This window comes from Schistocerca piceifrons, chromosome 1, assembly GCF_021461385.2.
Source record: "Schistocerca piceifrons isolate TAMUIC-IGC-003096 chromosome 1, iqSchPice1.1, whole genome shotgun sequence".
Taxonomy (NCBI): domain Eukaryota; kingdom Metazoa; phylum Arthropoda; class Insecta; order Orthoptera; family Acrididae; genus Schistocerca; species Schistocerca piceifrons.
Genome location: NC_060138.1, coordinates 514,470,893 through 514,496,816, shown reverse-complemented (window position 1 = coordinate 514,496,816; position 25,924 = coordinate 514,470,893). Strand labels below are relative to the sequence as shown.

At 39.4% G+C, this 25,924-nt stretch overlaps 1 protein-coding gene across 1 annotated transcript in view; it reads left to right on the top strand.

Annotated features, from left to right (window-relative positions):
• LOC124743685 (alpha-amylase 2-like) overlaps positions 1-25,924 on the top strand; it is a 144,847-nt gene that overhangs the window by 72,665 nt on the left and 46,258 nt on the right. The window contains exons 6-9 of the mRNA XM_047248888.1: positions 3,436-3,584; positions 9,471-9,593; positions 14,934-15,058; positions 20,620-20,836. Of these exons, the coding sequence (XP_047104844.1) occupies positions 3,436-3,584; positions 9,471-9,593; positions 14,934-15,058; positions 20,620-20,836 (614 nt within the window). The remainder of the gene's footprint in view (positions 1-3,435; positions 3,585-9,470; positions 9,594-14,933; positions 15,059-20,619; positions 20,837-25,924) is intronic.

Sequence of the window (25,924 nt, the reverse complement as noted above, 5' to 3'; positions counted from 1 at the left end):
CATACAACTTCCAGATGATTTCGTTGTGAAAGTATTGTCTGTTGTAGATTATCAGCTTCAACTTATCTGTCTTCAGGGGCATCTGTGAGAAAAGATGATCCAGTATCTAATCGTCTTTTACTATCTGGAAAATAATGACAGCTCATTAACAGTAAGCTATAACTGTATTATTTTCAGTCCAAATTAATAAAGAGTAATAGAACAGGATCTACTTACATTTCAAATCTACAAATAATTTTATAAATAAAGTGTGCTGGGACACATGTGTCCTACTAATTTCATTTCACATACAAAGTAACACAGTTTTGAGTATACTTGCCAGTGTATTTGTACTAAAATGATTAATAACTTAAGAAGAAGAAGAATTACTTACTTCAGACATCTTTGGAAAGTGAGAAATGATGAAAATTGATACAGAACTTGATACAGCGAGGTTTCAGCAGCCTTATGTGTCTGCTAGTCAACTTGAGTAGTGACAGACTTCTCTGATATTAGACTTCTCTGTCCCAAATTTTTCTCACATTTGCTACAGTCATCTCAAGACAGGAGAACCATCCAGAGGTGGGTAATATATGTCTTGACACTCAAGTCAATAGTCAAAGTTAATGAGACATACATGACCTTTCAACCACAAAAGGGTTAGAGCATCTGATATTGTCATTTCTCCAATAAACAGCTGCTGCATGTTGTTGTGTAGTGACCAACAGCAGTTTCTCAACATAAGTTGTTTCAGCAGCCCTTATACTGTCTTTCCAGCACTTTGATGTCTCGTTGAAAAATGTTCACCATGTTCTTTGCCAATATCATCCACATTTTAGGGGAAAAGTTGAAGGTAATTGTTCAAAATGTGAATCTTGAGGCCCATTGAGAAGTCTAACTTCTTTAACTTTTCCAACATATAGGCCACAACAGAAACACAATGTAGGTAATTTTTGTTGTTTGATAACTTAGTGGCAACCTCCTTTATTATATCAAAGTCTTCTTCTCAATCACAGTAATTTTTGATTCAAAGTTGAAATCAACCATCATTTTCAAACATCAGATCCAACAAACTCATGTCCTTTTGACTTCACATCCAGTAGCTAAGGAAACTCACACAGAATAACCTGAAATGTTCTCCAGATTTGTGTTAGACTTTCACAGGCTGCTTTATTAATCCCAGCTTAGTACTTAGAAGTATTACAAAAATAGAAATTTTTCCAGATTTATGAGGCTCTTGTGCAAAGAGACAAAAAGGCACAGAGCTTGCCACTGTATGTACTAAACAATGCAACAAATTTCAGCTAAATTTCAACTTCACATCTTGAGAGAGAAAATGGCAACTTCACTGCTGCAGTTTTATCTCCAAAGATGTTGGAGACAAAACATTAAGGAACAGCTTTCTGTATCAAACACAGACTCTCTGTCTGGAACATTTAATTGAAGTATACATAATTAAAATTGATAAAAATATTTTTATATTGGGTAGGAAATGTAAGAAATGTATGATATGCCTTTTTGTTATCATATTCATTCAACACAATAAACACTAAAAAAATTAGCTATTTCATGAAAATGGCTTTTCATCATTGCCCTGTGTAGCTCATCCATATAATCTATATCATATGTTACTGTTAAAACTGTGTATGGAAATGTGAGATTTGCTGTTTATAGCAAATCTCCTTAGCCCTGCTGTGCTGGTGAGGGGGTCTCTGAACATGATACCTCTCATACATGCTAGCTTAATGATACATGATGGTCCTAGCAGTGGCTAGATAACATTCACCATCAGTGGCAGCTTCATCTTCAGGGTTTGACCAATAAACAATATCTACCCACCCTCTCCCAGTAATGAGTGTACATATAACATACATCACAATGAGGAACACAGAATTTTTTGAGTTGCTCTAGAAGAGGGAAGAGGTGTGGCAGTAATGAAAGTGTTCCAGTGAACTGCTATAGTTGGAGTCACGAATGATAACATACGAGTTTAGGCTTGTTCTACAAATCTATGTCACACATTCTCCAATAGCTAGTGAGTGTTCGGAGCACTCTGCTGTAAATGTCATAGTTAATGTGAGCATTAAACAGTATCGTAGAAAGTTGTTTAGTGAATTTCTATTCCATTTGTTGTGAGTTGTCATCGCTGATGATGGTGGTAAGTGATAAATTCTGCATAACCAAGAGAGAGATGTAATTTGCAGGATACATGCTTTCTTCAAATGGAAAGTATGCACATGTGCATACCTCAACTGTCACGTGGAATCGCCAACAATGCAATCGCCATCCATTCCTCAAAATTCGTGAACCACCTTCATTCATGTATCCAACTATAGCTGTCCTTCAGATCTGGCTGGGTCATGGTCTTCAGGGTTGATTTTAGTGATTTTGGGGCATCCAAGAGAGGATGATCAAGTGCAATAATCTATGCTTGAGAAATGGTCCTGCAAAGTCAGGGTGCAGTCCCTTTCAAGATCAGATAAGGATCTGGTCATAATCGGAGCTGGTTTTAACCACAAGCAACACAAGCTGCTGCTTGTGGCACTGAGCTGAGTGAAGTATATGACAGTTAGTAGCAGAAATTAAAATGAGTGAATGTCTGTGAAGGAAAAGGGTGGAAGAGAGGAGGGGGGCGGAGAGGAGTGCCAAATGATAAGTCACTTGTGTAGAATAATGTTCTCAAACTGGCCCTGACCAGAGTGTAAAAGCTGTGGGAATGCCACATGATGTGTTGCTCACTTTAGGCTCACCCTGGCAAAGTTTTCAATATTGACGTCAATTTATGGCCAGTATACTATATTTCTGGCTGGAAACTGAATCCTGGTCTTCCATTAGTGGGTGTGGAAAGAAATGCCAAGATCTTTTCATGTGGGGTCAGAGGTATGACCATGCAGTTCTTTGTGTATTTGGTACCATGAGGTGGAATACCATTGACTGGTGTTGACCTGTTCTGGAGGGCTTATTTAGAAACAAATTCTTGACCCATCCAGTTGCAGTTTGAGAAGGAATCCATGAAACAGCTTCACATTTTCCACTCAAACAAAGCATGGCCAGAAGAGAATGAAGCAATTAGAGGAAAACTCCTAGTCAAGTAAGGACTGAACGTCTACTTTTTGGATTTTTAATCTCACACATACTCATTCAATATGCATATATAGCAATAAACAAGCTCAGAAATTCAATACTGGTTGCTTTTCTACTAGTAATGTAAGATACTTATTTACAGGTTTTAAAGTGTCCAGCGTACTACTGGAAGCATGTTTGGAAACACAATTACACCTGTATAAAGCCATCATTCTTTGCAGTGAAAGCTGTGGAAATAGTTCACCATAGCAGCATTTCTGTGATAATGTATGTTTTTGACTCATTCCACATTCCAGGTGGATCTCACTGATGATGACACTGAACATGATGTTTCATTTCCTGATGTATTTATCACTATTTTTGCATCTCTAGAATTGATGCTGCAAAACATATTTGGCCAACAGACTTGGCATTGATACTTGACAAACTGAAGAACCTGAATACAGAACATGGATTTCCTGAAGGACAGAAGCCATTCATATATCAGGAGGTTATTGATCTCAGTGCACCATTGTACCGTGGTATGTAATGCTCTGACTAAACCAGTGGTACTGTTAAAGAAGAGAAAGATGGAATAAATATAGATCATTTAAAGAACAGAAGAATATTCAGAAGGTAAAGGCTACCTGGTTTTAAGAAAAGTAGCAATATTATGAAAAGGATAGTTGCTACCCACAGTATAGTGGGGAGAGGCAACTGGGTGGGGATAAGGTGGAGGCTGGGGTGGGGAGGGGGAGGGATGGCAGGGTAGGAGTGGGGGACAGTAAAGTGCTGCTGAGAGAGTGTGTAGGGACGAGGTGGAGAGAGGGTAGGGCAGTTAGGTACAGTCGGCAGGCTAGACTGAGGGAGGGGCAGAGAGGTGGAGTAGCAGAAAAGGAGAGAAGTAAAAGGCGGTGTGCATTGCTGGAACAGAGAGCTGTGTGGTGCTGGATGGGAACAGAGAAGAGGCTAGATGGGTTAAGGCTACAACTAATGAAGGCTGAGGCCAGGAAGGTTACGTGAAAGTAGGATATATTGCAAGGAGAGTTCCCACCTGTGCAACTCACAAAAGCTGTTTAATGGTGGGAAGGATACAGATAGCACAGGCTGTGAAGCAGTCATTGAAATGAAGAATGTCGTTTTGGGTGGTGTGCTCAGCAGTAGGGGGTCAAGTTGTTTCTTGGCCACAGTTTGTCTGTGGCCATACATGCAGACAGACAGCTTGTTGGTTGTCATTCCCATGTAGAGTGCAGCACAGTCGTTGCAGATTAGCTTGTAGATCACATGACTGATTTCACAGATAGTCCTGTCTTTTGTGGGATGGGGGATGCTTGTGACTGGACTTTAGTAGGTGATAATGGGAGGATGTATGGGACAGGTCTAGCATCTAGGTCTATTACAGGGATATGAGCCATGAGGCAAGGGGTTGGGAGCATGGGGGAATACTACTGTGGAAGGGGTGGGAAGGATAGTGGATAGGACATTTCTCATTTCATGGTATGACAAAAGGTAGTCAAAAGCCTGGCAGGGAATGTAACTTACTTGCCACAGTGTTACATTCCATCCTGAATTTTCCATTGTTTTGTTTTAAGGAAAGATTTAATAAAATTTTGTATTTAAATTCAGTGTAGAACTGTGTGATACACTAATATTGTAAATAATTAGAGTTATTATTCAGACAGCTGTCATAATGCATCAAGAGGTTTTGCATTTGCTCACAAAGGTAGGTACATCACTATGAAACTATTCATAAATTTTAAATGTATTGTTTATAGCTCACTGTAAATACAAACTACTTTTCAGATACATAAAACATGCTAAAGAGGATTACTAACATAGGGTTTCTCTCATGAAGTTAGCTTTACCAATATGCCACAGTATTTGCTTTTGATTGAAATTTATTTATGCTCTAGTCAATGCAGCATGATTCTATGATAGCAAGTACGAGAACATACTAGCATCTGTTTACCAGCAGACTCTTAACTTTAGTCTGGCCATTCTGCATGCCTTGTAGGTGTTTTGTGAAATACATTTGCTCACTACTGGAGTCTCCTTGTACATAAAATGTTTATTCACTTGTCAAAGTGTCTTTTAGGTACATCCCATTCATATGTACACTCAGTGATTAGTTATGGCATTCTTTTTTGGGGAACAAATGCACAAAATAGGAACACAGTTTTCAAATTTCAGAAAAAAGCCATAAGAATAATAACCAAAAATAGTAGTCAAGCTCATTGTAAAGATCTGTTGAAAACACTGGGGATTTTAACTGCTCTATGTGAATACATTTACCAGTCCAGCTCTGTCCATGACTGTGGAAAAAGAGCTAGATTCAGCTTACATTTACCACGAAAAAATAAACATAAAACTCAAAACAGCATTTTCTACCAACGAATAAAACTGTACAATAAATTAGCAAAAGAGATTAAAGAAATTGCAAAAATATACTTATTTAAAAAGGCAGCTAATAAGCACCTGTTATGCAATACATTTTTTACATTGAAGGATTACTTAGACAAAACAGATTAGGGGTTTGGCAAAAAAGATGTTATACAAATAAATAATAATAATTATTATGAAACATCCAACATTCCACATAACACCTTCACACTATGTTTTTTCCATCTTTTTTTCTTTTTCTAGAAAAACTTACCCCCAAAGCTATGCATGGCACAATACTAACACCTCTTCCTCTTTCTGAGCTCAATATCTCACTCATTATAGAGGGATGCTGACTCAGTTTTTCAGGATAGCAAATGGGAAGTTCCAGTACAGAACATGGTCCAGAGATCACCAGTGTGTGAGTGTACGTGTGTGTGTGTGTGAGTGTGTGTGTGTGTGTGTGTGTGTGTGTGTGTGTGTGTGTGTGTGTAGTGAGTGAAGTGTTATGAAACAATGTGTGTATAGTGTGTGCAGTGAGTGATAGTGAGATATAAGTGAACAGTGTGGCATTACATTATTTAATAAGTTATTTGTAAAAAAAGTATTGTATACCAGGAATAAATCTAATGATTGTCTCTAACAAGAAGTCTGTAAATGTATGTGTATATGAATTAGCTTATTTTAAATTAGTCTAAACTTATAAATACTTTAACATATCCTATATCCTTGTAAAGAGAGATCTATAGATGAGTAAAGCTACTACTACTACTGGTGGTAGTAGTAGTAGTACTACTACTACTACTACTACTACTATGGTAGCACTACTACTACTACCACTACAGCTATTCCTCACTACACTGCATGAGGTGTCTTTTTCAGTGACATTTTCTTCCTTCAATATCACTCAACATTTTTTTCTGTCCTTATTCAGTTTGCTTCTCAGATTAAGATGCAATTATATAAACTTTCAAAATGAAGTCTATATCTTAGTTATATTGATATTATGTTTAGTCTTATCACAAAAGATCTAAGAAATGATAAAAGTCTTACTACTACTCTCAGTTCTGTTTATGGGCACAGACTGTGCACTACTCTCGATTCTGATAACTATATTCTCTAAGGATGAAATTTTTATGTTTATTTCTCACTTTACCCCAAGAAATGGGAATGTTAAAATTTCTTGAACTTTTGTTGTTCCTCTCTACTACAAATATGTCACTTTTTTTCATTAATACAAGTTTTTCAACTGCCCTCATGTGGACTGGATGAGAAATTTTAACTCTCATTGTTTATTGACAGAAAAAGCTAATAAACAATTCTTCAGCAGGAAGGTCAGGAAACGTATTTCCAATGTTAGTCAAGTGAAATGAAAAACAGCGTATGTCATAGATCAATAAAAAAGGAAAACAGTTAAAAAATGTGATTGACTTAGCATACCATAGTTCTTTAAAGCTGTTGAGACTGAAACCAAGGACTGTTCCATTTTTATTTGACAAAAGTCATATGAACATTCTGACAAAAGATCTAGACTCCAATGCCTTATTTACAGTACCATTACAGAAACTTTTATCCTTCCCTTGTTGTATAAGATCTCTGTGAGTATTCCAGATGCGTGTATGCTTTGATTGTTGTGTGCTCTTTTGATTTAGTGGTACGTCAATTTTATAAAGCTTCCAACAAGTGAATTATGTCAGTTTATACATGTTTCATACATTCACAATAACAACCAAAAACTTATTTACTTCTCACCTTTCTCCCAAATATAATTTACTGTCACTCCCACTTTTCATTTACCATATTAACTAGGATTTAATAACAATAACAGATATAAAATGTTCTAATATAATTACAGTAGCTTGCTTATGTTAATGCTTAGTGCAATGGTTTGTCATAACTTTACAAGAATAATAATACAGACCAAAATGGAAAAACTTTTTTGCTGAAAATATCTTATTCTTATGCTTTTAGGTTGGGAAATCCAAATATGATTCTTAAGAAACTGTATCACCCACCATTTCTTCACATTTTATAGATAAATTTATTAAACTAAGCGATTTTAAAGAATTTAACAGCTTTTATATTGTTAAAATAATTTAAAAAGGAGTTGTAAGGAATGTAGATGACGTTGGTAGCACTGCTGAAAAAATTTGCTGTCAAAAAAAGTTCAATTTTATTTTTGTGTTAATAGATGGTGTTTTCTTTACTGTCAATCTAACCTCACCTTCCCGTTTCCTGTACATGTGCTCAGTACAATGTCTAATCATGGTTGTAAAAACTCTCCTGACAGTTTTTGTTATATCTGTGGTGAATTTGTGATTAAAAACACCAAAGAAACATTACAGACTTTGTGCAAAAGGTTTATTTATCATACTTTGGATCTAAACTTGATGATCAGGATAAATCTTGGGTGCCACATAAGGTATGTTATGTGTGTGTTGAAGGTCTCAGAAAATTGTCCAAAAAGGAGAAAAAAAGCCTTTAGATTTGCTGTTCCTATGAAACGGAGGGAGCCAAGAAATCATTCTGATGATCACTACTTTTGCAGTGTTATTACTGGTCATCATTCAAAAAACAAGAAGGTAATAAGCTCCCCTAACCTTCTGTCCACCATCTGACCAGTAGGGCATGGTATAGATTTTCCAGTTCCTGAACCACCAGATGATTTAAATTCTATTCCAACAGAAGTATTTTCTGATGTACAATCTGATTTACACGAACCAGATGATGAAGAATTCCATTGTAATACAGAAAGTCTACAGTCCAAATGGTTTACTCAGACTGAGCTTAATGATTTGGTTAGGGATCTGGGCTTAACGAAAGAAAAAGCTGAATTGCTTGGCTCTATATCAAAAGAAAAGAACTTATTGGCAGTTGGAACCAGCATATACATGTATAGAAAGAAAGAGCAGCAATTTTACAAGTTTTATCAACAAGACAGTGATTTAGTGTACTGCTCAGACATTCCCAGTCTGATGAAAGAGTTTGGTGTCAAATGCAGAAAGGAAGACTGGAGGCTGTTTATTGATTCATCCAAAACTAGTTTAAAGGGTATTTTATTACACAATGGTAACATGTATGCACCTATATGTGTTGGACATTCTGCACATAGGAAAGAAAGCTATGAAAATCTATAAATAGTGCTAAATAAAATAGGCTATTCTGCTCATAGTTGGATGATATGTGGTGATCTAAAAGTAACATGTACACTCCTTGGTCAGCAAGGTGGCTTTACCAAATTTCCATGTTTCTTGTGTGAATGCGACAGTAGGCTAGGGATCAACACTTGCGCAGAAAGAACTAGCCCGTGAGGGAGTCTTTAAAACCTGGTGAGAAGAACATTCTACACAAGAACCTTGTAGATCTAAAAAACATGCTCCTACCACTTGTACATATAAAGTAAGGCCTAATGAAACAGTTTGTAAAGGCTTTGCCTAAAGATGGACGTCTGCCAAAAGTTTCCACATGTTTCAGAAACTAAACAAAAAGAAGGCATCTCTGTCAGACCTGACACTAGAAAATTTATATTTGATGTTAACTTTGCATCCAAAATGACCTTAAATGAGAAAGAAGCATGGGTATCATTCAAGCAAGTTGTTACAAAGTTCTTAGGATGTGAAAAAGACTCAGAATATGTTTCTATTATAGCTACAATGTTAAAGAAGTTTAAAACTTCAGGACGTTTAATGAGCCTGAAAGTTCACTTTTTGAACAGTCACCTTGATTACTTCCCGGACAATATGGGAGATGGTAGTGAGGAGCAAGGAGAGCATTTTCATGAGGACATTAAAGTGATGGAAACACGCTACCAAGGTTGCTGGAAAACTAACATGATGGGGACTACCATTGGTCACTTCACCGAGAAGTTCAGCAAGGGGGGGGGGGGGGGGGGGGCAGAGGTCATGATCACTGTGTCCAATTCCATGTATTTGTATGACGCCTGCCATCAATAAAAGTAACTATGTACTAATAGAATCTCTTTCTATACTATAACCACATCTAAAAGATAAGTAGCTGATAAATTTTTAATTTGCTTAAATGATTTGTAGGCTGGGAATCTGTAAAGAAAACAGAGTACATCAGCCTTGGAAGAGTGACAGAGTTCAAGTACGGAGAAGAAATAAGCAAAACATTTAGAAGACAGAATGAACTGAAGTGGTACAAGACATTAGGTAAGAAACAAATAAGAATTAACACAAAACATGATTGCATCAGATAACTGTTAAGTAAATATAATTCCCTTAACTCCAACAAAGAGTGGACATATGGAAGTTTTCATTAATACACACCTGGTTGTAATTACTTTCAGCCTTCAGACAGGAACAGTTCTGTAAATCCTTTACAGGCTCTAATAATTGTATTCTTTGGCACTTCAAAGCTTTCTCACAGAAACACTTGTGTATATACTATTCGAATCATGATATCATGGTAGCATAATGAAATGTGAAAATTCTAGCTGCTAAGATACACTACAAGTGTTTTCTAAAAAATGTTGAAATTTGAGGCAGCTGAGGCAGCTGAAGAATTGTACATCCCTGCCGTAGCAGCAGCAGACAGCACTTGTGCAACATGGCATCCATTTATCCTTAATTGACGGCATATCAGTAAGTGAATAACATGGTGCAACATGATCGTAATTAGTAAAATGAATTTCAGTTTCTGTTGATTGTGTCTCTGATACAACTGTTCACTGTTACTATTCAGCTCAATTTGCTACTCACTTAATATCCATAATGATTAGCAGTTGCCTTTGTGTTATAACTAAGTTTAAACAATATACCATAGATAAAACTGAATTATTATTCTCTGTGATTTCTTCACATATGCTTGTTAATAGCATCTGTCCTGTGCAGGTACCAAAGTTTCACAGCAATGTGGAACCTAACTGAAGTTTTAAAGGTAAAATATGACGCATGTGGTACACATTCGAGATCACCTACTTCTCCTGTAGACCTACATATGCACCATTTATCAGTTTTCTTGGATATTCATTCCAATGAGGTCGACATTTCATTAGAAATTGTGGAAACAGTGGAAGGAACAGGAAATAACATGACAACTCCATAAATTGTGGTTCAAATGATGATTGTTGAACTACTTAAAAGTCCAGATAAAAATTGAGAACTTTCAAAGTCCAAGAAAATATGTGCAGTAGTAGCTTTCAGTGACTAAGGCAAGGCTTTAAATTTTTTGCTAAAAACATGAGGGAGAAAAGGCATAAACTTAAGGAGTGTCAAAAGTCAGTTTCATTTTGTAAGAAAGATTTACATGAAATATGAACAAATGAAACTCACAAAAGTATGAAAGAAAAAGTATTTAAAAGATTTAGAACTGCTTGTGAAAATCAATGCACCATTGTTAAGGGAGATCTACAAGACTGGGTGTTCTGAACTGCAAGTGGGATGAACATTATGGGATTTCCTTGCTTCTTCGACCTCATTAAATAGATTCAGAAAATTTATGGAAAAGGAAGTTGCAAAATTACAAAATTTATCTCAAGTAAACGCGAAGAGATGTCAGCAATAGGTAATACTAAAGTAAAGTTCATAGCTGACATGAAGACAAGGCTTGTTTTTATCTCCTACAAGCTGTGTATAAAGCCAGTCAGGTATTGCAATCTACATTTATCATTTTGAGTAAAAAAAAAGACAGAGTTGCTTGTGCAGCCGATTAATGCTATGACACATTACTATACAACAATGCCAGTGATAAGTTACATTACTGCAACTTTATTGCTCTCTTCAGGAACATCAGGACAAATTAGGGCCAAAAGTTAAAAAAAGGACTATTTACTAGCAGAAATTTTGTACATGATGTTGCAAAATCTGGAAAAATGCGAGAGAATAATTTTCAGTGTTATGTCTGAAACATCTTCTTACCATTTGCTAAGAATATTTCATTGCTTTTGTTGGACTGTTGGACTGTATATAACAACTTTAGGATGATGGTGAGAAGCCTGTTAATATAATTCAGATTCAATGTGGAACTAACAGTGTGATTCAGCCTCTCGATAACAAGATTTTCAATAGTGTAAGGTGTTTTTCAGATAACTGTCAGGCAATGTAATTTCCTATAGCCCTATGTCATTTCAGGTTTATCAGCAGAACAGTGTTATTAAACTCCAGTCATTTCTGCATTGTCAATCTGCATCATCACATTTTACAAATTTGAACAAGTATACCCAGTACACAGCCCAACATGCAGAACAATGGCCAAAACCAGTTCTTACTTCATTCAGGTTCTTCTCATTTATTGGCTTGCAACATGCTCCATTACAATATTTCTAATACTACATGTATGTATTGTGTATGTGGAATGTAGTATAATGTTTGTGTTGTATGATGGTGAGAGAAGGGAAAGAGTGAAACCCAATGTCAGCACATAGCCTATTCCTCACAAATAGAACCATCAATAGTCTCACATGTCCTCACTTCATGAGACACTGTGGAGAGGTTTGGTATTTAGACAAGGATGTTGGCACAGACTTTACGTCAACTTGCTCTCCTCCTTGCCTATCAAACACTGGCAGTGAAAATTTTATCCACTACCAGGATTTGTACTGGCTTAACCTCAGGTCAAGTGCCACTGCACAAGCATACATTAGCGACCTCAACCACAGAGATGGGTACTCCATTCCAGCTCTGTCTAGATAAAGCTAGTAATTACTGTTAAGTGTCTGAATGCATTAATTTTTCTTTTATCAGGTGTAAAGAAAAGGTTTGTTTTTGTCATTCAGTAACACCTCATATTTTTATGACGTCTACAGGGAATAAACGGGTAACTATTTCATTGTTAAAAAAATATACATTATTTAAAAATTATCATAAGAACTGTGCTACAGGAATTGTTATAAAACATTTAATGTTAACAAATTAAAGACCCAGTTGATGGATGTCATCTGTAATGTAACATCATACACTACCTTGATTTTCTTTCCTTTCTTAGTTACTTGTGTAACAATTACATCTGAAACGGTTTAGCTGTTGTTATGAGCTGTAAGTTATACAAAAAATTAATAATGCAAAACATTTTTGGGATGATCTGAGTGCTAAAAATGCAAGTTTTGAACTTTTGCAGTCTGCCCTGTGTGCTGCTACATCCTCTTGTCTTGTCTGCGTCTGCTTATTTGCCGATTCTTCGCTAGGTAGAATGGGCTGTTACAGACTGCTGCTACAGGCAATTCTTCATGTGGCAAAAATGAGTAACTTAACTTTTTATAATACTTGCAGTGGGCCTTAGAAGTTAAAATTTAGACAGTGCATTTCTTTCAGTGTAGTCTATCTGCGTGAAAAATATCAGGGTAGTTTTCAACCTGTCGTAATGGACCATTTCCTTGTGAGTCCTGTAAGTACTACACATGAAACCTATAATGCTGTGCAGTATGTGAATATTATTACTCAATATGTCACCTTTGATTTTTTTTACCACTGGTCTTTGCACCTTCAAGCAGGACCTGCTTTTAAGGACCTTAATGATGAATTTCGGTTGATAACATGGATGCAACATTTAATGAACTTGTATGGAGTGAGAGCTATTGCTTATTTGGGTTTCACAGACGTCATATTTGGAATATGTAAGAACTGAATGACTAGACATAGATGTCAGATGCTGTTTGTTTCTAGCCACATACCCACAGCAATTAGAATTCTTGTCACAATGAAATCCTGAAGTTTGTTTTAAAAAAATATACACTCCTGGGAATGGAAAAAAGAACACATTGACACCGGTGTGTCAGACCCACCATACTTGCTCCGGACACTGCGAGAGGGCTGTACAAGCAATGATCACACGCACGGCACAGCGGACACACCAGGAACCGCGGTGTTGGCCGTCGAATGGCGCTAGCTGCGCAGCATTTGTGCACCGCCGCCGTCAGTGTCAGCCAGTTTGCCGTGGCATACGGAGCTCCATCGCAGTCTTTAACACTGGTAGCATGCCGCGTATGTGCAGTTGACGAACTTTGAGCGAGGGCGTATAGTGGGCATGCGGGAGGCCAGGTGGACGTACCGCTGAATTGCTCAACACGTGGGGCGTGAGGTCTCCACAGTACATCGATGTTGTCGCCAGTGGTCGGCGGAAAGTGCACGTGCCCGTCGACCTGGGACCGGACCGCAGCGACGCACGGATGCACGCCAAGACCGTAGGATCCTACGCAGTGCCGTAGGGGACCGCACCGCCACTTCCCAGCAAATTAGGGACACTGTTGCTCCTGGGGTATCGGCGAGGACCATTCGCAACCGTCTCCATGAAGCTGGGCTACGGTCCCGCACACCGTTAGGCTGTCTTCCGCTCACGCCCCAACATCATGCAGCCCGCCTCCAGTGGTGTCGCGACAGGCGTGAATGGAGGGACGAATGGAGACGTGTCGTGTTCAGCGACGAGAGTCGCTTCTGCCTTGGTGCCAATGATGGTCGTATGCGTGTTTGGTGCCGTGCAGGTGAGCGCCACAATCAGGACTGCATACGACCGAGGCACACAGGGCCAACACCCGGCATCATGGTGTGGGGAGCGATCTCCTACACTGGCCGTACACCACTGGTGATCGTCGAGGGGACACTGAATAGTGCACAGTACATCCAAACCGTCATCGAACCCATCGTTCTACCATTCCTAGACTGGCAAGGGAACTTGCTGTTCCAACAGGACAATGCACGTCCGCATGTATCCCGTGCCACCCAACGTGCTCTAGAAGGTGTAAGTCAACTACCCTGGCCAGCAAGATCTCCGGATCTGTCCCCCATTGAGCATGTTTGGGACTGGATGAAGCGTCGTCTCACGCGGTCTGCACGTCCAGCACGAACGCTGGTCCAACTGAGGCGCCAGGTGGAAATGGCATGGCAAGCCGTTCCACAGGACTACATCCAGCATCTCTACGATCGTCTCCATGGGAGAATAGCAGCCTGCATTGCTGCGAAAGGTGGATATAGACTGTACTAGTGCCGACATTGTGCATGCTCTGTTGCCTGTGTCTATGTGCCTGTGGTTCTGTCAGTGTGATCATGTGATGTATCTGACCCCAGGAATGTGTCAATAAAGTTTCCCCTTCCTGGGACAATGAATTCACGGTGTTCTTATTTCAATTTCCAGGAGTGTATTAGCACACAATTAAAGAGGTGATCATGATAACTTGACAGCTGTTAACTAGAGTTTATGTGCAACAAGTTAGGAAACTTAGAATGTTATACAACATACAATGAAGTGGTGCAAACCTTACTGACATTTGTCATTCAAATAGTAACTAAAAAGAAAGAACTGAATGACAGTGACTTCAAAAAACTTCGTTCAAGAAAGCACAGATAATATTCTGCCCACAGTAATATAAAAGTTAGTCTAATTAAGATGTATTTTTTCATCCTGTTCAAATCTGACAAACAATTACCATTTGCATGTGATCATTGTGATTAATAATGTAACTTCTAAAATTGGCTACCACAAATAAAAAGGTATTGCTTTTGCAGTTTTAAAATATTTCCAGTGCAATTGCTATTAAAAGTGTCACCATCTTTCTTCAGGTCCCAAATGGTCATTACTGGACAGTGAGGATGCTATTGTGTTTATTGACAACCACGACAACCAGCGTGGCCATGGTGGAGGGGGCGCTACCATCCTCACCCACAAGTCACGACAACTATACACAGTCAGAACTTTTCTTTATTAGAATAGATACAGTACATTATTGAGCTTTATGTTACTCTTCATTCATCTCATAAGCTGTGTAAATGGTGAAAATTTGCCATTTATATTAAGCATAATGTTTCAACATCATAAATATATGTCCCACATATCTGTACAAGTTCTGTAACAAGCTGTCCCTGAGTTTATATATTTAGAACTGCAATGCATATGTGCACCACATGGTCATTATAGTCATTTGTTAAGTGTCTGCAGTAGGTTGCCGGTACAAACTATTATCTTAGGGAGGGGGGGGGGGGGGGGGGACAAGCAAACACATGTCCACTGATTTCACAGATTTGTGTGTGTGTGTGTGTGTGTGTGTGTGTGTGTGTGTGTGTGTGCGGGGAGGGGGGGGGGGTACCAAGCAGATCTATTTACTGAATTTTTCAAGGAGAGAGAGGACAGGAGAGTGGCGAAGAGGCCTATTTGCTGATTTCAATCAATATGAATTAGAGATAAATCTGCCAGCAAAATGGAAAAGCAAATATGTAAAATATGTTCAAAATTTAGGGAAGATGTTTTAGGCAGTCAGTGCTATGTTGTTCTACAAAGAGAAACAGTTCATAATATTAAAACTTGTAAATATGAACCCATCATTGTAGGTCCTGCCCCTTGGAAACTATTTCATTACTTTAATTTCAAAAAAGACATCACATAGTTGTGAAGACATTAGTTCTACTTTTCCCTGAGATCAGTTATTTAGCTAGTTCAGATTTACTGCAAACCACAGTATCAGCTGCCCATTGATAAAAATTCTGTTATTACTATTACCAATATTTTAGAAATATTGTGCATCATTTCTTAATGGGACAAATAAAACTGCAGTTTATTTGAAAAAGAAGAAGACATTCATTTTGTTTCTTTTTAGACTCAAAAAATTTTACATACAACTTCCAAACGTATTTTTCCTTTCAACCGTTTGGAAAACAGATTCTTTCAAGGCTACCTGTGAAACAAGCCATGTAATCTACAAGCTACACTGCAACCAGTGTGCTGCATTCTATGTGGGCGTGACAACCAACAAGCTCTCTGTCCACATGAATGGCCATCAGCAAACTGTGGCCAATAAACAAGTGGACTACCCTGTTGCTGAGCGTGCTGCCCAAAATGACATCCATCATTTCAATGACTGCTTCACACCCTATGCCATGTGGATCCTTCCCACAAACACTAGCTTTTCTGAATTGCACAGGTGGGAACTCTCCCTACAATATATCCCACATTCCCATAACCTTCCTGGCCTCAACCTTTGTTAGTCATTTTTCTCACCCATCCATCCTCTTCCCCATTTCCACTCCAGCACTACACAGACCTCATTCCATGAACACACTCAGTCTTTTTACTTCGTTCCTTTTCCACTACCTCCCCCCCCACACCTCTTTTCTGCCCTCCATCTAACCTCCCAATAGCACCTAGCTGCCCTCTCTCCACCTCGCCCTTGCGCACTCCTCGTCAGCCCTTCACTGTTCCCCATCCCTACCCTGCTATTGCTCCCCTTCCCCACCTTAGTCTACTCCTTACCACCACTCAGTGGCCACTCACATCATGCACTGCTGCTGTTGCTTGTAGTGTGGCTTTAGCTGCCAGAGGCTGCAGCCATGTGTGTGTGGGTTGCATTTGCCTGTGTGTGTGTGTGTGTGTGTGTGTGTGTGTGTGTGTGTGTGTGTGTCTGTGTATGTGTGTGTGTGTTTGTGTTGTCTATTTTCAACAAAGGCCTTGTTGGTCAAAAGCTTATATTGTGACAGTCTTTTTGTTGTGGCTATCGCAACTCAGCATCTCCACTATATGGTGAGTGGCAACTTTCCTTTTAATAATATTCTTACATTCCATCCATGATTTTCCATTGTTTGAGAGTCTTTGATGACATTCAACAGATTAATTTTCCCAGTTCATCTTGATGAAAATGTAGGAGAGGTAAATAAGTGTGTGTCTAATGTCTCAATGTTGATCTAAGGCAAGTTTTAATTCATTGCAAGGTGCTGAATGACCTCTCAGAGGAAGCTGATGATACTGGAACTATCATAATCTGAGTAACCAGTCAATAACTGTATGAAACAGTAAGATTTTCTGCTTACAGTTCATCAGGTCAGACATATTGCTACAGCTGTTGAATTTTTGGGTTCAGGTTCATCTTGAACATTTACACGTTTTGTGATAACTTATTTAATATATTTTAAATAAAAATATATTAGAAGCGTTTCTGGTTTATCTACATCCTTGCAAACCATTTCACTTGGTATCTATGAATGGTACATTATCACATTTGTGATTCTCTATAAATTTTCAGTGTGTATTCTTGTTTTTCTGACATGTTCTACATCCAGGATGATCTCCTCACTGTCAATCATTGGATTTAAAATACACCTAATCCGATCTAATTTAATCTCGTCAACACCAGAGGGTAGGACATCTACGTACACATTTTTCCTTTTTGTGGATTTGAGAATTATATTTGAAACGTTTTCCCTAAGACATTACACAGCGAATCATAATTTCTTGAAACTTCCAGTGGTACAAGCTCCAAATAATGATTAGTGCAGTGGATGTAACAGCTCTTTGACTGGTTTTTAAGTACCTACACCAGCAAAACAATGGGCCACAGAGACTCAGTTCCTAATGTGAGTCTTTGAAGGAGCTGTTTGATGGTAATTTCCAGCATTTGTGACCTGGAGTTTGGTGGGCTCTATAAAACCAGAAAAAGTTCTACTTTGAGTCTCTCAGGTTGACACAATGTACACAAAGAGTTACCTGCTCATGGCCAGCCACGCTCATGATTGATTCTGCCATAATTCTGTAAAACAGAGAAATTTTTGTTTGCTACGTAATGCCTCACTGGAATGAATGAGTTATAATTTCCAACTATTTCGTTTTGTATTGCTGGGCAATGTAGTGTTGAGGCGATTCAGCCATAACTTTTCTGTAGCTTTTATCCAGTTATACAAACTTTCTTTAAGAAAAGCCATTTCTTTCTGTGGTATTCTATTACTCACTGTGTGGATAGACATGATGCAGTCATAGCAGTGAACACTGTCACTCATATCTTCATAATATAGCCATGGATTAGACACAAATCATTCTGCATCTTAAAGGATGCAAAGGTTTGATTCAGCTGGAAGAAATAATTGCTGTCAAACAAAATATGAAATGCGCATTGGTGATGTAGTAAAATTTGTATTACTGCCTTTGCCTGTAGAGCATGTATATCTCTAAGTGAATTTGAGGGACAGAAACTGGGTAGACCTATCAAATTGAAATTTATATCAAATAATAACGGTCCCTTGACAGTGTAAAAAATTTAAACTTCTAAGTCAATGCAGTCAAAAGATATGGCCATATGTGTCACATATTTTAATACTCACAAACTCACTCATAAAATTCTATGGACAGACTATCTGTAGTGTGTTACAGAATGATACCGACAAACTTCAGGGCTGTAGAGGGTGTCTTGAGCTCTGTTGCCTCTGTGTATGACATTTTCAGACACAGATTTCCATCTGCAGTTTATTCTTTTCCTGGAACTCTCTAAAACCTCTAGTGTTTTTCTTTATACAGGAGAAAAATAAACTGCAGATGAAAATTATGTCTGAAACTGTCATCCACCAAGGTAACAGAGCATCACGTTCATAGGAGGCAAGACCTGCATACACAGCAGCTACATTATGTGATCAAAAGTATCCGGACACCCCCAAAAACATACGTTTTTCATATTAAGTGCATTTTGCTGCCACTTACTGCCAGGTACTTCATATTAGTGACCTCAGTAGTCATTAGATATCGTGAGAGAGCAGAATGGGTCGCTCTGCGGAACTCACGGACTTGGAACGTGGTTGGTGACGGAGTGTCACTTGTGTCATACGTCTGTACACGAGATTTCCACACTCCTAGACATCCCTAGGTCCACTGTTTCCGATATGATAGTGAAATGGAAATGTGAAGGGAGACGTACAGCACAAAAGTGTACAGGCTGACCTCGTCTGGTAACTGACAGAGACTGCCGACACTTGAAGAGGGTCGTAATGTGTACTAGGCAGACATCAATACAGACCATCACACAGGAATTTCAAACTGCATCAGGATCCACTGCAAGTACTATGACAGGCGAGAAGTGAGAAAACTGGGATTTCATGGTCGAGCAGCTGCTCATAAGCCACATATCACGCCAGTAAATGTCAAACAATGTCTCGCTTGATGTATGGAGCATAAACATTGGACGATTGAACAGTGGAAAATCTTTGTGTGGAGTGACAAATCACGATACACAATGTGACGACCCGATAGCAGGTTTATGGGAATGGCAAATACGCGGTGAACATCATCTGCCAGCGTGTGTAGTGCCAACAGTAAAATTTTGAGGTGGTGATGTTATGATGTTGTCGTGTTTTTCATGGAGGGGGCTTGCAGCCCTTGTTGTTTTGCGTGGCACTATCACAGCACAGGCCTACATTGATATTTTAAGGACCTTCTTGTTGCTAGCTGTCGGAGAGCAATTCGGGGATGGCGATTGCATCTTTCAACATGATCGAGCACCTGTTCATAACGCACGGCTTGTGACGGAGTGTTACACGACAATAATATCCCTGTGATGGACTGGCCTGCACAGAGTCCTGACCTGAATCCTATAGTACACCTTTGGGATGTTTTGGAACGCCGACTTCATGCCAGGCCTCACCGACTGACATCGATACCTCTCCTCAGTGCAGCACTTCATGAAGAATGGGCTGCCATTCTCCAAAAAACCTTCCAGAATCTGACTGAACGTATGCCTGCGAGAGTGGCAAGGCTAAGGGTGGGCCAACACCATATTGAATTCCAGCATTACTGATGGAGGGCGCCATGAACTTGTAAGTCATTTTCAGCCAGGTGTCCGGATACTTTGGATCACATAGTGCAGCTCCATCGTCTCCACTGACAATTGTGGCAATCACTCGTGATCACTGAATAACAAATGACATTGTGTCTATGGTCTGTCAACGTACGAAGACACGTTTGCTGCCAAAGGGCCTAGTGGTAGGCGCCGTTGCCTATAACCTCGAGGCTGTGTGATGTTGTTGGATGATGTTTCCTTGACCCGGGTTTCTATCCTCAATTTGTTCCTCAAAACACCCTGTACAACCTCTCGTTTTGTATCGCTCTGTATACACCGGTACATAAATTTGTACAGAATCCTCAGAGAGCGAGTCGTACTCTTACTTGACCGGTTTTTTCAGTTTGATTTCTTATTGTTATTTTAATTTTATGAAGAAGCATTTTTTGTGTATCACTAACAGTGTCATTGATATTCCAGTGGTTTGTTAAATGTATGTCTCAACCTATATTCGGAAAAACAGCCATTAACGTAGCTGTTACTCAAGTCAACAAATGCGTTATCATCCTGTAATAATTACAGTCGCTCATATGTCATATTTATCTGTGACATTAGGTCTCAGTCTCTTGTTGCCCTCATAGGGAAACAATTTCCAGAGGAAGTGGTGAAAGCAGTTTGGATTATGAATAAGTGCTACATTTCGCACTGTTTCATTGCAGATGGCAGTTGGGTTTATGCTGGCATGGCCCTATGGCATTCCCCGTGTGATGTCCAGCTACAACTTCACAGATTCAGACGATGGCCCGCCTTCGGACCCGTCAGATGAGATACGAACCGTGGCGTGGGACGCGCAGGGACAGTGCACCGGCGGCTGGGTGTGCGAGCATCGCTGGCCCGCCATCCGGGGCATGGCACAGTTCCGCCGCGCCGTCCTGGGTGAGTTCCTAGTGCGTCTGCCCTGAGGCTTTGTTGTTCACTCACTCACTCAATCATTGCCATGTTCCATCACTACGTCAAGAGCGAGAACCCTCGCGTTCTTGTAGAAACTGTCCTTGGTGTACGAGATGTGACTATAAAATAACGGGACCGTTGATGTCACAGAGTAAGTAAGCATACGCCAAACAATAACAATAGTGGTGAAGCGTGAAGCCCTCTCAGTCGAATGCGGCAGCTTTGTTGTCTGTAGACAAATCAGTGTGGCCACGGCCTTCATTTGTATAAGATCTGTTACTTTGCTTTTCCAGAAATACGTCAGGTGTAGTAATAGATCAACGAATTGTCATGAAGTTTTACATGAAACTTGGAAAAACTGCTACTGAAACTTATCTTTTACCAAAAGAAGTGTTTGCTGAAAACTGTTTATCCCCTACGCGAATTTCTGATTAACTCAAGCGTTTCCAAGACGGCCGAGGAGACGTTGACGACGACGACTCACGCCCTTCAACATCCAAAACGGATGAAAATATCGAAAAAGTGGGTAATCTGATTCGATCTAACCATTGGTTGAGTATTCGATCGATTGTTGAAAATGTAGGAACTGACAAAGAACGCATAAGGCAAATTTTACACAACCAATTTAATATGAGAGAAGTATATGTGAAACTGGTGCTGAAAATTCCCATGACCAAACAAAAGAAGCTCGTGAAAATGTTTGTACTGACACTTTGAATACCACTGAAAATGATCCTAATTTCTTGGAAAGTATGATAATATGTGACGAGCTTGGTTTTTCGTTTATGACCCGAAACTAAGCGCCATTCCATGCATTGGAAGGGACTGACTTCACCGACAGCGACAAAAACTCAAACGAGAAAATCAAGAATCAAAACGATGATGATTTTCGATATTCATGGAATTGTGTATCCTCGCTGGTTTCCGTAGGCCAAACTAAACCCGCGGTCGCTCGCGTATATTGTTGTCATTCTATAACTCCCGTGTTAGAGTTTTTTCTAACAATGAGATCTTGTACCTCTTTACGCGAGACAAAGACACGTTTATACAATAAATCATTTTTTTATTATAACCAAAGCATTATACATTTGTATAAACATGCTATGGAACATGTACTTTGCTAAACTTAAAAATATTTCAGCATGCAAAGATTTCACAAACTTTTTTGATTACAATTACAAGACCTGTGTGAACACCAGTTCGTAATATTTATAGCAAGTGGTGTATTAAGGTTAACCACACTCCTTTTTACTCGTCAGATTCAGGTTGGTTGGTTTGGGGAAGGAGATCAGACAGCGAGGTCATCGGTCTCATTGGATGAGGGAAGGACGGGGAAGGAAGTCGGCCGTGCCCTTTGAAAGGAACCATCCCGGCATTTGCCTGGAGCGATTTAGGGAAAACACCGAAAACCTAAATCAGGATGGCCGGACGCGGGATTGAACCGTCGTCCTCCCGAATGCGAGTCCAGTGTGAACCGTCGTCCTCCCGAATGCGAGTCCAGTGTCTAACCACTGCGCCACCTCGCTCGGTGGTCGGATTCAGATATGGCTTCTTGTGACATACACTTCTGGCAAATTAGAACACTCGATGATATATGTTATTTACAGATATGGCTGGAACAATGATGGCAGAGATGCTGTGTGAATCTGTTTTTCTTTTTAGGTCAGTAGTGGCATCTTGTTTTTTCTCTTGATTCATTTTCTTCTTTAGCTGTTGGTATTTTGCAAATGTGTACAACACCTCTTATTAACTCTTTCAAGCGAAGTGATATCCTCGGAATTAACAGGCGTTTGATCATATGGGCTTTTGTAAGCATCATACTAAATTCTGCGATGGATCTTCTCTGTTGAATAAAGTTGTTTGCGTTCATCTTATATATTATTTAAGAAGCATTTATTGCTCCGATGTTCAACAAGCTGGAAAACCATGTAAGAGGCTAGCGATTGCTTATTCTTGAAACAGAATATTCTCATTTCAAAGGGTCAACATCTGAGATTGTAAAATGTAATGACTTCAGGTTTGTTCGCTTCGCCACTGTCAGCGTCTATAGCATCGTCGCTGTAAATGGTGGATAACATTAGCACATTCTTTTTCTGTTTCTTTTTTGGGACGTATGAGCATATCAAGCAGTTGTTGCTTGGTTTTTCTCCAAATGCGAATATGCTGCTGTTTAGTTGCCTACACTTTACGTCCAGAAGCTCTGGTGGAATTTCTCTTTTATTCTTCCGTAAAGTACCTACTACTGTGAGTCGATGATTGACGTACATTTTGTTAGCCAGTTGTATAGATGTAAAATAACTGTCCATCGTCACGTTTCTGCCTGTTTTTTCATTCGGTCGAATCAAAAGGTGATGCCACATTCTCTGCATCATTGGGTACTTGACATGACTCAGTAGGCTGTTTGCCTGCATATAGGCTTACTTCCATATTTAGCGTATAAAACGTTTTGACATCACAGACCGCATGTACCTTGATGCCATATTTTGCAGGCTTGTTTGCTACATACTGCCTGAATTTGCAACGTCCACGGAATGGTTGTAACATCTCGTCTATCGTTGTCTATGCACCGGCACTATAGCGCTTCTTGCAAACATCCACAAATTTGTCAAATACTTCGCTAATAGGTGTCAGATTATCTCTGTTTCCTTTCTCTGAGCTCTCGTACATTTGTCGTCAAAACGTATAGCTTGGAGTAGTGTGTGGAACCTACGTTTGCTTATCGATGTAATAAAGAATTCCGGTGCAGTCCCATCAGTATTGAGATGCTGTGCCTTTATCACTCCTACGACATATAATACACTAAAGACTGCAGATACCTCTGCAAAATCTGTCCGTAGGCAGTCTCGAGCACTCCGTGAATAAGATGCTGCCATTCTGTCAAGTTCTTGGTTTGTGTATTTCACAATGCGACCAATTACACTATCTGGAAAAAATAATTTCCAGCATTCCAAAATTGTTTTCTAATTTTTTGCAACACCCTTCACACCTGCAAGGTGCGTTACAATATTCTGACCGGCAGTTTTTGCTGGAGGAGCGTATTGCTTCAACCATTCTGTTATTCCATCCTTACCAAGAAATGTTTCACGATCTGTAAATTGAGAAACAACTGTAGCTGAAGAATCAGATTCGCTGTCTGACTGATCTGTTGTAGTATTGATCTCTTCATGCTCAGAGGGTGCAGTATCTGATGGGGTTAGTATCTGATGACAGACCCTCTATGTAAATATCCTCGTCTAGTGGTTCATCTAGCCACATCAATATCTGTTCCTCTGACATGACTTCTTCCCTGAAAAGTTTTACATATATTTTCATATACGACAGAGAATGTCATGTACTTTGTATAAACAATTGCTTCATTCAATTCGTAAAACCCAAGAAGAATACTTACTTTTCTTGCAAGAGATGTAACATACGCTGAACACTTTCAGGAGAAAACAAACGAACACAGCCGCATGTTACAAGTACAAGAAACAGACTAAAAGCGAAGCAAGGCGGTGTTCCACGGAAAGAGAAGTAATTGTTACGTAAAGACTCCCGTGTTAGAAAAAATCTAACACTGCGCACCACTTTAAATAATGGCACAGTTAGCAAGCTATTGTTGAAATTTGATTGCCGAGTCACAGATTAATTGAAGCAAGGGATATGAAAGAAAGCATTTCTAGATCGTTAGTTCATTAGCTTTGAAATGTGCTGGAATATTTAACTAAAATCATAAATGTTAGATTTTTTCTAACAACTCGAGTGATCGCAGATTTTATTCGGACGTTCAAGCACGTAGTACATATCATGCCAGTTTGACGTTTGTTGCGCGCTGTATTCATGGAGAGCACTTACATTCAATGATACGGGTACTACTTGTTACAGTTGTTACACTGTATAAATAAAACTGTAGCAATCACGATCACCCATATCATTAGGCGCCAACAATACAATATTTGACTTCTCCCGCTCATTTTTCCGTACAGCTTCCCGCCAATTCGCGCCGAGCTCTCTCTCTCTCTCTCTCTCTCTCTCTCTCTACAGTATTACAGTATCTCTCTCTGTCCGACTACCGCTCAACTCTCCTGTCCATAGGCTCTCAACTGCGACGAGTTTAATCATCGTAAAAGTAATTCTCTTTATCGTATTAGACAATATTCTTACAGACTTGTTTCATACAGAGGCTGATTATCCATGCGCCACATGCTACGGGCCCCGCGCTGTCAGAGGCGCGGTAGCTGCACTTTTCAGTGTTCGGGAAGAAGTTAACCGTTAGAAATTTTGAATTGAAAATAGCAGTTATACTTGGGGGCGATTCTAGAAGTCGGTCAAGGGAGGTGGGGGGCTAATGGGGGGGGGGGGGGGAGAGTTCGGATCCTCTACTGACAAAGTGGTATAATTTGGTGTTGCTTAAAGTAGTTTTTGGTAACTGTTTTGGAGTTCAGGGTAAAAAATAAATGATAAGACGCCTATTTTAAGTTAAATGATGTTTATTGGTTTAGGTAGAAAGCTATTTGCCGCCCTTATTCTTTTGTTAAAATGTGTTTAGAATGCATTGCAACCTATATTGGTACATAATTACAAAAAAAAAAAAAAATGATTGAATCTGTTGGAGTACTATATTCGCTGATTTCTGAAGTAATTTTATCCAATGTAATATGATACTCCTAGGGGGGGGGGGGGGGGGGGGGCGGGGAGCTAAGCTCCCATAGCCCCTCCCCTCCCCCTCCCCCCTTGCCATCGACATCGCCACTGGTTATACTTAGGATTAAGTGCACATAATTACGCAGCACTGGAAATAATAGGCCACTGACATAAAATTGTGTATATTTTCGAAAGTTTGAAGAAAATATTTGACAAAATTAAACTTCAATAACCCATACTTTATGTATTACAGATCAGCATAAAACTCACTTGGATCTGTTTCTAGATCCTTTCACTGACTTTACGTTTAGCCAGTGTGCGTTTACAGGAGATTTCTTTACCAAGTTTCAGCACATTTCATTAAAATTTTCATGCACATTTTAACTTCTAATTCTTTCAAGTAAAGAAACGTGTTTGTTTTCTCCAACAATTTCAAATTTCCATTGCTAA